General features: G+C 53.0%; 1 protein-coding gene across 5 annotated transcripts in view; it reads right to left on the bottom strand.

Annotated features, from left to right (window-relative positions):
- Positions 1 to 1,687: 1,687 nt before the first annotated feature.
- Positions 1,688 to 11,453, bottom strand: part of Chka (choline kinase alpha) — a 58,171-nt gene continuing 48,405 nt past the window's right edge. For 3 of the 5 annotated variants that reach the window (XM_034636878.2, XM_027944261.3, XM_027944262.3), the window contains 5 exons: positions 10,163 to 10,250; positions 9,663 to 9,771; positions 7,786 to 7,892; positions 6,873 to 6,954; positions 1,688 to 2,789 (listed from right to left, as the gene is read on the bottom strand). In XM_034636878.2, coding sequence (XP_034492769.1) covers positions 2,730 to 2,789; positions 6,873 to 6,954; positions 7,786 to 7,892; positions 9,663 to 9,771; positions 10,163 to 10,250 — 446 coding nt within the window. In that variant the 3' untranslated portion in view covers positions 1,688 to 2,729. The remainder of the gene's footprint in view (positions 2,790 to 6,872; positions 6,955 to 7,785; positions 7,893 to 9,662; positions 9,772 to 10,162; positions 10,251 to 11,453) is intronic. The other 2 variants (XR_004618751.2, XM_071615997.1) reach the window with 2 other exon arrangements.

The raw sequence follows: 11,453 nt of genomic DNA, 5'->3' as shown, positions 1-11,453 counted from the left end.
TCCAAAGAACCAGACTGCGGGGGAGGGGGAGGGAGGGACATTTCCAGCACATTCTAGCTTAGACTGTCTTTCCAGCCAGGCCAGGGGAGTGAGGTCCCTGTCCTTGGAGGTATGCAGAGTGGCTGGCACCTCTGTTCCACACCTTGTACAGGTTCCCAGAGGTTGAGGCACTCTGAAGTGGAGCAGCAGCGACACCAAGCCTAGCCTGCTGCTCCTCATGGGACTATGGGTCATCCACCCAGGGCCACAGTCCTGCGGGGAAGGCAGGGGCTGTCCAGAGTCGCTAAGACTTGCCCAGGGCCCTGAGGGTCAGAAGGGGGCTCAGTCCCCATCCCAAGGCCATCATCTCATCCCTCCCCGGTCTCCTGCCCCAGGCCATCCTCCCTGCATAATGGGTGGGGGTGGGCTTCGACCTCCCCAAGTCTCCTCTGGCTGTGCCAGTGGAGGCCAAAGCCAGTGCTTTAGAGGCCGACAGGCTACTAAGTAGTTCTTCCAGCTGGAGCACCAGGAACAAAGGTAGCTTTGAGGCCAGCGCTGCCCTGGGCACAGTGAGCTGGCCATGGCTGTGGCTGTGGCCGTGGCCAGCTGCTAAAGGGGCCTGACCCTTGGATCTTGGACTGTCCTGTTGAGGACCCCAGAGGCCAGGTGGGTGTGCAAGGGACTGTGGTAGTTCACATGCCTGGAAGACTGGGCCCAGAGAGGGGGCAGCAGTGCCTGGCCACGAATGGCTGGGGTGGGGACGGGGGGCAACATGGGTTCAGGCTGTGAAGGGACCTGGGCTAGTCGGTGGCTTTGATCCTTGGGGAACAGAGTTGAGCAGACCTTGGGGGCGGGGGGTATGTGACAGCAGATGCTCAGTCTAATGGAGGTCTCCTGGGGAGACACCAGTGGGTTGCCATGGAAACAGCACATGCCTGGCTGTGGGGTGGCACCTTTCAGGGTCACCTGCCTTGAGGACTGGCAGTGACCAGGCTGGGCTGAGTTCTCACTCAAGGTTATGGTCTGGCTCAGGGGAGGACCCAGACAGATAGCACTCCAGGGTCAGCTGAGCTTCACGGAGAACAGGTCAGAGTGGCTTAATTTTGTGCACCATCTTCAATGGAAGGATTCAGAGGTGTGAGGGTGTTGCACGCGCTGGCAGGACTCCCCTGAAGGAGCCCCATCACCTGCAGACCTGACCCCAAGGCATCTAGGTTGGCCTGGGGCTTGTAAGCAAGCAGGGCTGTTCAAGTGTGGCTGGAACCAGAGCTGGGGTAGGGCCATGACCTAAGCGGTGAGTGATCACACATCCTGTCCTGCTCAAGATCCTGAGTGTCCAGATGGGTGAACAGTTAAGTCCCCTCCTGCCTCCCCCACCACCTGCTCCACTCCCCAGACAGCCACTGTCCCAATTTCCTCTGCAGAATCAGCAGGCACAGAACTGGGTTGAGTCGGGGAGGGTAACAGGCTGTCCTAGGGCCAGCATGCTGGGCAAGAGCCCCATGGGACTTGGGGCCAAGGGCAGACCCTGGGGACTGGGGAGTCCAGAGGAAAATCAGAACATGGCGGACAGACAAGTGTCATAGGAGGAGGAGAGTCAGATGCTCTTGTCCACAGCTAGGGCAGGGCACTGCCATCTAGAACCTCCCATGGGCACATGGAGGTAAGAGGAGCCCTCCCCAAGGTTAGGACACATCCAGAGAACAGCTTGAGGCTGAGTCTTAATTTTATTATTTATCTGTGTAGCACAGTCTCTGTGGTAGCAGAAATATATGCACAAAAACTGACAATTCAGAGTTTAGAGTAAAAAAAGTCGGCTAAAATTTACCCACTGGACACTAATGCTCATGGATTCACAGCTCTGCTTCATTGCACCACAACCCACGTCAGTGCCGCTGTCTCCCAGAGTGACACCAGGACGTGGGGGTGGGGGTGGGGGTGGGGGTGAGGGATGGGGCTGGGAATGCTGGTCAAGGCCAGGGCAGCAGCCTACGCGGAAGGATTCCCTGGAGGCTGCCTGTGGCCAGGAGAGGGAAGGAGGGAAAGGCTGGGGGCTGAGGTCCCCACACTGTGAAGCCAGAATTACAAAGCACACCAGTCAGAAGGGGCGGGTGCAGGTCATGTCCAGTCATAGAGAAGCTCGTCCACGTATCAACATATGTAGCAGGCACAGGAGGGCTGTGGCCATCTGCCCGCAGAGCTCCTGGCAGCTCCTGTGTAGCCTGCTTCTCCAGCTGCCACCGCTCTGCCCAGAGGAACATGCTGTCCGGGGAGCCACTTCACAGTGTGTCCACTCCCTCGTGTCCCTTGGGAGCAAGAGTGTCTACATCACATTGTCACCTACAAGAAGCCTGGTTACAACGTTCACCAGTATATTAATGATAAATTTAAAATAAAAAAAACAAAAAACATTAACCGAAGTACCTGCAGCAATGCTGTCCGCTCCTGCTGGCGGCTGTGCCCACCGGAAGCCTCACAGCCCGGCGTGAAAGGCCGCCTCTGGTTCCGGGGCTCAGAGGCTGATCTACTGCTCTACTGCCTACACTCTGCTTCCCCACCTGGTCCAAGTCTTAGTGAGATCGTCAACAAGGGATGAGATAAATGTCACTCCACTTTAATAGTCTTCGTTATCATACACATCTGTGTTCAGAGATGTCCGGGCCTTCATGCTGCAGGTGCCAGGGTCACAGTGCAGAGGGCCCGGCTCACGATCTCCCGCAGTCCAGTGGCGAAGGGCTGCTCCTCCCCAGTCACACCCCAAGCTTCCTCTTCTGGTCGAAATAGGCATCAAATCTGGCTTGCGCATACTCCTGGGAGACAAGGAACAAGGAAGGCCAAGGCCTCAGCAAGGGCTGTACTCCTGGGGCCCTGCCCACGCGGCCGGCCCAGGGCCCAGCTAAGAAGACACCGAGCACAGTGTGGCCCATGCTGCAGCTGCTCTGAAGACACAAGCTGCCAAAGCTCTCAGCACTGTCCCCACACCCCCTTATCTCAAAGCTAATGCCTGTCGAGTGCCACTCAGAAGGACCTCATCTACAAACCTGGCCTTGTGACTGCCCGGAACATTGGGCAGCCCTGGGACAACTCCAATTTTAACAGCAAAGATCCCAGAGTGTGGGGAGACAGAGAGAGAGGTCAACTAAAGAAGGTGCCCCTATTTTCTAAGATCACTGGCAGCTGTCACAAGGAGCACGACACGGGGGAAGGGCTGGCCAGGCTATTTCTGCTGTCAAGCTGCCATTCCCAGATCTGCTCCCCTATCTCTCCAGCCGCACGCACAGCAATTTCTGAGGACCCACTCCCAATCCAAAGTCTGCGCTAGGAGGGTTACCTTTTTCTTTTTTCTGAGTACTAGGGATTGGACTCAGGAGTACTTAACCACTGAGCCACATCCCCAGCCCTTTTTATATTGTGTTTAAAAACAGAGTCTCACTAAGTTGCTTAGTACCTTGTTAAGCTGCTGAGGCTGACTTTGAACTCTTGATCCTCCTGACTCAGCCTCCTGAGCCACTGGGATCACAGGCATTATGGGCATGTGCCACCATGCCTGGCTACACTGTCACTTTTTGAAAAATTAATCTGGAGGCAGAATTTCTATCCCCCAAACATGAACCCATTTTAAGGGTACACTGTAGTTTCCACAGACACGCCCACCATGGCAAGAAAGGCCCCGGGTCCCCTGGAGTTCTTGGGGCTTTGCAGTCAGTACCCTTCCTCTTCCCCCACTACACAGGCAGTGCTGCCCTGACCTGTCCCTAGACAGGCCTCAGTCCTACAGCAGCACCCACAACCACAGCATGTTGGTTCTGGCACCTGAGAGTACTCTGCGCTGTGCAGAACAGGGACCCGCTCCTTCCCCGGGTCCCACTCTGTTTACGTCAGCACCTGCCCATCAGCACTGTGCAATTTCCCGCTTAGGTCTATTGAAACTGAAGGTGTGGCCGTGGTGGCGCACACCGGCAACCCCAGCAACCTGGGAGGATGGGACATTTGGATCGCCAGTTTGAGGCCAGCCTCAGCAACTTAGCATGACCTCGTCTTAAAAAATAAAAAGGCTTGGGATGTAGTTCAGTGATAAAGCACCCCTGGGTTCAATTCCCAGTACGTAACAACTAAACTTGAAAAATAAAATAAAGGTGCCATGAGCAGTTGAGCACTACCAGTTGTAGCCCACCTAGCATGTGGGACGCCCTGGGTTCCAGCCCTGGCACTGCAAAAGAAGAAAACGGGGAGGGAGAGGGGTGCTTCCATTTTGTCGAGCTCCCCTTTATCTGGCTCTCTGTACCCACGGGTTCCACATTCATGGACTGAAAATACTTAGGGGGAAAACCTGCGTCTGTACTGAACCTGCAGACCTTCCCCGGCCGCTCCCTGAGCCATCAGTGACACAACAGTCACACAGCACTGCCCTGTATCTTAAGGTAGCATAAGCACTCCAGAGGTGACCAAAATGACAAGGGAAGATGCATGCAGTATTTTATGCCAGGGACTTGGACACAGATTAGGGGAGAGGGTTCTGGAACCACTACTGCTGGACTTCCCCATTACACTTTTCCCCTTTAACTGTGCTTTATGGAAGTTATAAAATATTTGCCTAGATCATAAGACTTTTCTTTTTTCTTACAGAAGCCTAATAGTTTGGCCTTTTACAAGTCCATTTCAAGTTAACTACAGTACATGGCATGAGATCAAGAGATTTTTCCCCCCATAACTCTATGGTTGTTCCTTTTTTTTTTTTTTTTTTTTGGTACTGGGGATTGAACTCAGGTGCACTCCACCACTGAGCCACATCCCAACCCTATTTTGTATTCTATTTAGAGACAGGGTCTCACTGAGCTGCTTAGTGCCTCACTGTTGTTGAACTTTGAACTCGCCATATTCCTGCCTCAGCCTCCCGAGCTGCTGGGACTCAGGCGTGCACCACCACACCTGGCCCCACGTCATTTTTTGAAATGAATTACTTTGGTCCTTGAGTGGGAGAGTGTGTGACTGTGGACTGAACCCAGGGCAGCTTTACCAATGAGTCACATCCTCAGGCATTTTTCTTTTTTGAGACAGGGCCTTGCCAAGTTGCTGAGGGTAGCCTCAAACTTGTGGTCCTTCTGCCTTAGCCCCTTCCCAGTAGTTGAGATTATAGGCATCTGCCACCAGGCCCATTCTTATTATGAATTCAATTTGTTTAACAAACATATAGCCATTTCTTATATCAGTTTTGGACATTTTTATCTTTCAAAGAGTATGCATTTTCATCTACACTGTCAAATGTGCTGGCACAAGGACTGGGATTGTAGCTCAGCAGTAGAGCACTTGCCTAGTACATGGGAGGCACTGGGTTCAATTCTCAGCACCACATTAAAAAATTAATTAATTAATTGAAGGTACTATTCCCATGTACAACTGACAATATTTCTTAAAATAAGTTTACACAGTTAGACCTGCAGAGACCCTCCTCTTGACACCCTATATTGGTATTGTGTTCTTTTTTTTCTTGTCCAGCCTCAAACCTGGAATCCTCTGCCTCAGCTTCCTGAGACATTGAGGTTACAGGCAAGTGCCACTGTGCCCACTGGGGATTTTCTAGATAGCCTTCTGTTTTCTAGATATTCACCTTTTCTAGACATCAGTTAAGTTCCATGAGGACACATCCTTTAAGATTTATTAAACCCTGTTCTCTGGCACAGCACGCACTGCTCTGAGCGCAGGAAGAGTGGATACCGCAGCCGAGCACCTGGTAAGGACCAGCAGGTGAAGCTGCCTGTCTCGGCAACTGCTGATAACCGCCTGCCCACCCTTCCCAGAGGACTGGAGCATGCACTCTAACTCTGCATCGCCTCTTTCCTCTCAGTTTCGTCAGTTTTGTTTCATGTCTTTTACAAGACAGCTGGGTGCACACTTAGTATTTTACGTCCTCTTATTACAAAATGCCATTCTTCGTCTCTGGTAATATTTCTTATTCTGAAGTCAGCTTTGTCTTACAGTGTCATCTGACCAGGACTCCAAATCTGCTTAAAAAACCCAATTTCCTCTTATTTATCTGCCTAATGGTGTCTTTACATCACCAAACCTTCTGCCTAGAAGTGGAAATCACCTTGTGCAAAGCCGAGGAGGACAAGACGAACCAGCACCTCCCACACCTGCCCCAGGGAAAAGGAGCCATAGGCCTGGCTTGTGCCATGTCCTCCCTCATGATGAAGCCCCAGCACAGGGACTTCTCTAATGGTGTCAATGTCAAGGACAGTTCTTAACATTAAAATTACAGCCTGAATTGGCTACAAGCCAATTGGCTACAATTCTCCTGAAAAAGAACCAGGAGATAAGTACCAATACTTATCAACAAGAACCAGCTTCTGAGGCTGGGGACGTGGCTCACGCGGTAGCGCGCTCGCCTGGCATGCGTGCGGCCTGAGTTCGATCCCCAGCACTACATACATACAAAGATGTTGCGTCTGCCGAAAACTAAAAAATAAATATTAAAATTCTCTCTCTCACTCACTCTCTCTTTAAAAAAAAAAAAGAACCATCCCTACCCAAGCTGGGCACTACAGGTGGGCACAAGGAGTGGGCAGATGACCACACCCTGGCAGCGCAGGAGGAGTGCCCACACTCTGCCACTCAGGCTCCCTTATGTCAGAAGGTCTCGATCTCTCCAGGCCTCCTCAGACCACAGGCCTATCCGGCACTGCCCTGAAGCTGGGTGGCAAAGCCAGTGGGCCCAGGAGTGAGGTGACCTCCCAAGGCAACAGTGAGAACCATGCTGTCCTGGTGCCACCAGGTCACCACTTTCAGGGTCTGAGGGAGCAGGTCACTTCTGCGAGTAACAGCCACTGCTTCCAAGCACTCCCATGCGTCACAACATTTCCCCAGGAGAAGATGAGAGCTACCTCTGAACATACCATGTACCCAAATTCAATGGCTGAAATCTTGGCCTGTACAATGGACCAAAGTCCCCAGAAGAAATGGGATGCGAGGGCAAACCTGTAATCACAGAAGAAATACGTGAGCTGCTCAGTGCCGTCACACCCCTGATGAAGCCCTTTCCCACTGGATGGCCAGCCATCTGGGCTGGATGGGGACAATGCCTTGACCACTTGGTGGGATTACATGTCAGAGGGCACAGAGGGACCTGCAGGAGTGAGCACACCCAGCTGCCTGGCTACAGCACACTGACAGCACAGGGACGGAGACCATGGTGGCCTCACTGTTGCCACAAGTGTGAATGCGTAGGCGCAAGTGAGAAGAGCCCTGCTGGCCGGCTGCCTCTCCCCACAGGCCCCGGGACACTGCTCCCCAGGCAAGGGCTTCCCAAATCCACCCTCATGCCTCTCCCTCCCTGCCACAGAAGGGGAATGAAGCAGATGAGTGCGTGAAACTTGCCATCTTCTCCAGCCCTCTCTGTCACCCTGAATCCACATTCCTCCTCAACAATGCCTGAGTGTCATTTACATGACCAGCCTTCCTCTGCGTCCTGGAGGTCCCTGGCCCACCTAGTCCCTTGGTACTGCCCTTTCTGTGGGTTCTCCTCTGCCTGCGCTTTTCTGTTTCCACTGGTTCCAGAAGCCAGAGTGTCACATGAGCACAGTGGCAGCAGCCTCACACAGCCGGGTCCTGCATGTGGCTGGACCAGGCGTACTGTCCCGGTACCCAGTACCTATCTTAGCTGCTGATGCTGGAATCAGATCTCTACGGTCCGTGCCACCACAGGAAGCAGAAGCCTCGATTTTGGATGAGGTGTGGGCATGACCAAGCACTCCAGGCAGTTTATAAAGGGGCAAGCTGTACTCGCGGCTTTCAAAGGAGGATCGTTACCTATTGACTTCAAGCAACACGTCTTCTTCTATAGCAGATTTTTCTTCACTACTGAGGTTTTCAAAGTCATTCTGGAATGTAGTCAAGTAACTGGAAATAAAATGGAGCTTAAAAAAGAAGTGACTGTGTTAGGACCAATGCTGGGTGAAACAGACGCTGTTCATCGCTGTGCAGAGCACACACGCACTGTGCCCGCAGCTGTGTCCACGGTTCTGCTGGAAGGGTGTGGTGTGGGGGCTGCTAGTTCTGGAGGAGTGATTCAGATAGACTCAGTTTTTTCCCTAATTAAATCCACACTTAAGTTTTTCATTATCTCCAAAATGGCCTGTGTGCCATGCGGGGCTCCCAGGAGCAAAGCTCTGGGTTACCCTGGCGCTGGCAGGCGTCCCCTCAGGGTGGAAACTGCGCTGGACAAGACGGAAGTGTGTGCCTTCCCACCCTGCAAGGCCAAGACTATTTACACACATGTTCATAAACTGGCCAAGTCTGACTTTGCTTTGGAGGAAAAACAGTTTACCCGAGACTGTTCCAGGCATTCAGACAGCTCACCCTGGCAACTCTAGAATGACCAGACATTTAAAACTATTTCATCACAGATGAAAGAAAGGAAATACAAGATCACCTCAAGAGATGCACAAGGGCTATCTTATAAAGCTCCATACCCATATACTACCTTAAAAGTTTTCAAAAAAATATAACTGGGGCTGGGGATATAGTTCAGCTGGGAGAGTTCTTGCCTGGCATGCACAAGGCCCTGGGTTCAATCCCCCATACTCCCACCCCCCCACACACCAAATAACAACAACAAAAAACAGAAAATGTAACTAGGAAGGAACTTCTTTAAATGACATGTTGCTGTGTGATTTTAGCGGTTCATTAGAATGAGATCTCCTCTGACCGCCTCCCTGGCCTGCTTGCCAGTCCTGATGGACAGCGCTCCAGCTCTATGACCAGGGCGAAGCTGTGCTCCCCTCCCCAGGCAAGCAGGCCCCCCTCGCCTGCCCTTCCTTCTCATGGAGTCCTGGCCGCCTGGCTCTGCACATGTCAGGTTCACCCTCCTCAGCCTCGAGATGTGGCCAGAAGAGGGCAGTCGCAGTGCCTGGCCCCTCAGCAAGGCCACAGTGAAAGGGCATCCAAGGGGAATCCAGGAGTGCGGCTCAGGACACTCCTGAGTGAACCGAGGTGGCAGTGCAAACACACCTGTCCTCACCTGACCCTGTCCTCACTCCTGATTGCTATGTGAGCTGCTGTTGCCACTAGTAAGGTGCCAGGACACAGAGTCATTGTACATCAGGGCCATTTAGGGAGGTGGGCTGAGCTCTCTCCTGCCCTCCCAGCTTCACTGCCACCTGCTGAGCCTGTACTCAGGCCTTAGGGTGGTCTAGACCACAGGCGGGGTGGGGGGTGGAAATGCGGGGGGGATGGGACGGGGGTGTCCCAGGAGGAAATGACGCTCCTCCAGTAGCGCAAGACAGGAAAGGGAACTGCTCATGCTAAAGGCATTTCCTCCAGGTACTGACCATGGCGTACAGGACTTCTCTCTGCACAGTGTGAAACCAACAGAGGAAGGGTCACATTCCCCAGAAAGAAGCCCAGAAGGCACAGGCTGGGCTCTGTGGGAAACACTGGAAGCTCCTCTGTGAGCAAGCAGTGCTCGTCCCCGACAGAGGACAACTATTTCCAGCACGGATCTCAACAAGGCTGAAGTGTGAAGTTGGCATCCACGTTAACAGAAAATAACATTTTTAACATGAGCAAAAGGGTTTGCCTAACCATGACACAATTTTAAAAGGGCATCTTTAAAAACATGTAATTCTAATTGCATGAAACTGACTTCTGTAACTATCTTATCAAGTCCATAAAAATGAATCTCTTACCTGTTGTTTCCTGGTGGGATACTTGAGAATGTTGGCAGTAAAGAAGGGGTACGTCTCATAGCTATAGTCATACATCCATTCACAGAAATGGTTCCCAATGTCAAATCCCCTGAAAGAGGAGACAGCACAGTGTGAGCACACCTGACGCCTCAGAGCCCTCACTGGGAAGGGGAGGCGCGTCCTGCCCGGGCTTTCTGAGGGCACAGGGTGTGGCAGCTCTGTGGACAAGCAGAGCGAAGCAATGGGCATCAGAGTCACAGCTGTGGAGGGCACAACGCTGCCACCTGGCCTGCCCACGAAGAGGCTCTGACAGGCCACAGGAAATGGCGAGTTCCATCCACAGAGCCCCTGGCCCAGCGGCCACTCTGGCCAAAGCCTTCTCTTCCAAGAGCGGTGCTTCCAGCTCAGGTGCTGTTGCCACTCATCTTGTCCTCACATCATTTCATAATGTATCACAATAAAAAGCAGTACTGAAAGCTAAGCCTTTGGTGCGACATTACCTGTAATTATAACTGCTGTATTCAAAGTCAATGAGCATCAGTTTCTGTTTTTCAGAATTCTCTCGGCCTTCCAGCAATAAGACATTACCTGCAAAAAGGTTTGAGTGGCAAGACTTAGAACAGAAAGCTGACGTTTTTAGAGCTGAGACTGACTCTTGCCTCTGTGGGGACCCTGACTGAGTTCAGTTTGGGTCCTGCGGCTGGAGCACAGGTGCACTACTACCAGGGTTGGCCCCCTACATGGAAAGACTCCAGATGCACCTATCCAGATCCTGGCCACCTCCCTGGCACCAGGAGGCTCACTGTGGAACACAGCCTGGCCTCTCCCTCCTGTCAAGGCCGCACCTCCCAGACGTCTGGCACACTGGAGCTTGGTGACCTAAGCACCACCACTCACACCCACCCCAGCAGCCCTGGGACTGAGCTGCTGGCAGTGGCTGGCGAGGGCACAGCAGCTGAGGAGCTGACATGGTGTCCTGCCACAGCTACCACAGGCTGAGCCCGAGGACAGCACAAGCAGCAACCCTATAAGGACAGTTCCTTTAGCGTGGAATTTCGGGAATGAGGTCAGTCAGCCGCCAGCCTGACATGAACTCAGGCCCATGCTCCTGAGGTCCACACTGTGAGCCCTCGAGCATCTCAGCACCTGGGCCAGTGGACCCTTTGCTACTGTCCGGCCCCTCTCTCCCAGGGTCCCTGGTGAGGGTCTCTAGGCTTGGCAATGTACTTCTCCTGCATCCAGGAGCACTGCAAAGGAACTTTGGAGGACCATGTCCCAAACGCCAGCACAGAAGAAACGTACAGCTCACATCCCCACCTGTTCCTCCCTGGCCATCCAGAGCCACAGTGGTGCTGTGCGCTGCCCTGTCAACAATGGTCACCACTGAAGGCCATGGCTGGCCCCCAGGGCTGCACTGAACTGCCTGTGCCCTGCTTCCCTCGACTGAGCCCACAATTGGTCAAAGGTGACTGGGCTCAAACTAGTGGCTCACTGCAGCTGGAACCTGACCAGGAGCTACTGTGGAACTGAAAACCAACTGCTAAGGCAAGAGGACCTCTTGACCCCAGGAATTCGAGGCCAGCTTGGGCAACACAGTGAGAGCCCATCTCCCAAACAAAACAAAACAGACTACTGAGCCTGGCAAAGAAGGTCTTGAAGCAGGACCACAGCCACCTGTGACCTCCAAGGACCAGGACAGCAAGGCAAGCTAGGAAATGCCAGCAGCATCAGTGGGAACTGCACCATCAGGAAGCTGAGGCAGGATGACTGCAAGTTTGAGCCCAGCCTGGG

This window comes from Marmota flaviventris, chromosome 9 (assembly GCF_047511675.1).
Source record: "Marmota flaviventris isolate mMarFla1 chromosome 9, mMarFla1.hap1, whole genome shotgun sequence".
Lineage (NCBI taxonomy): Eukaryota > Metazoa > Chordata > Mammalia > Rodentia > Sciuridae > Marmota > Marmota flaviventris.
This window is presented reverse-complemented; position numbering and strand designations above follow the sequence as displayed.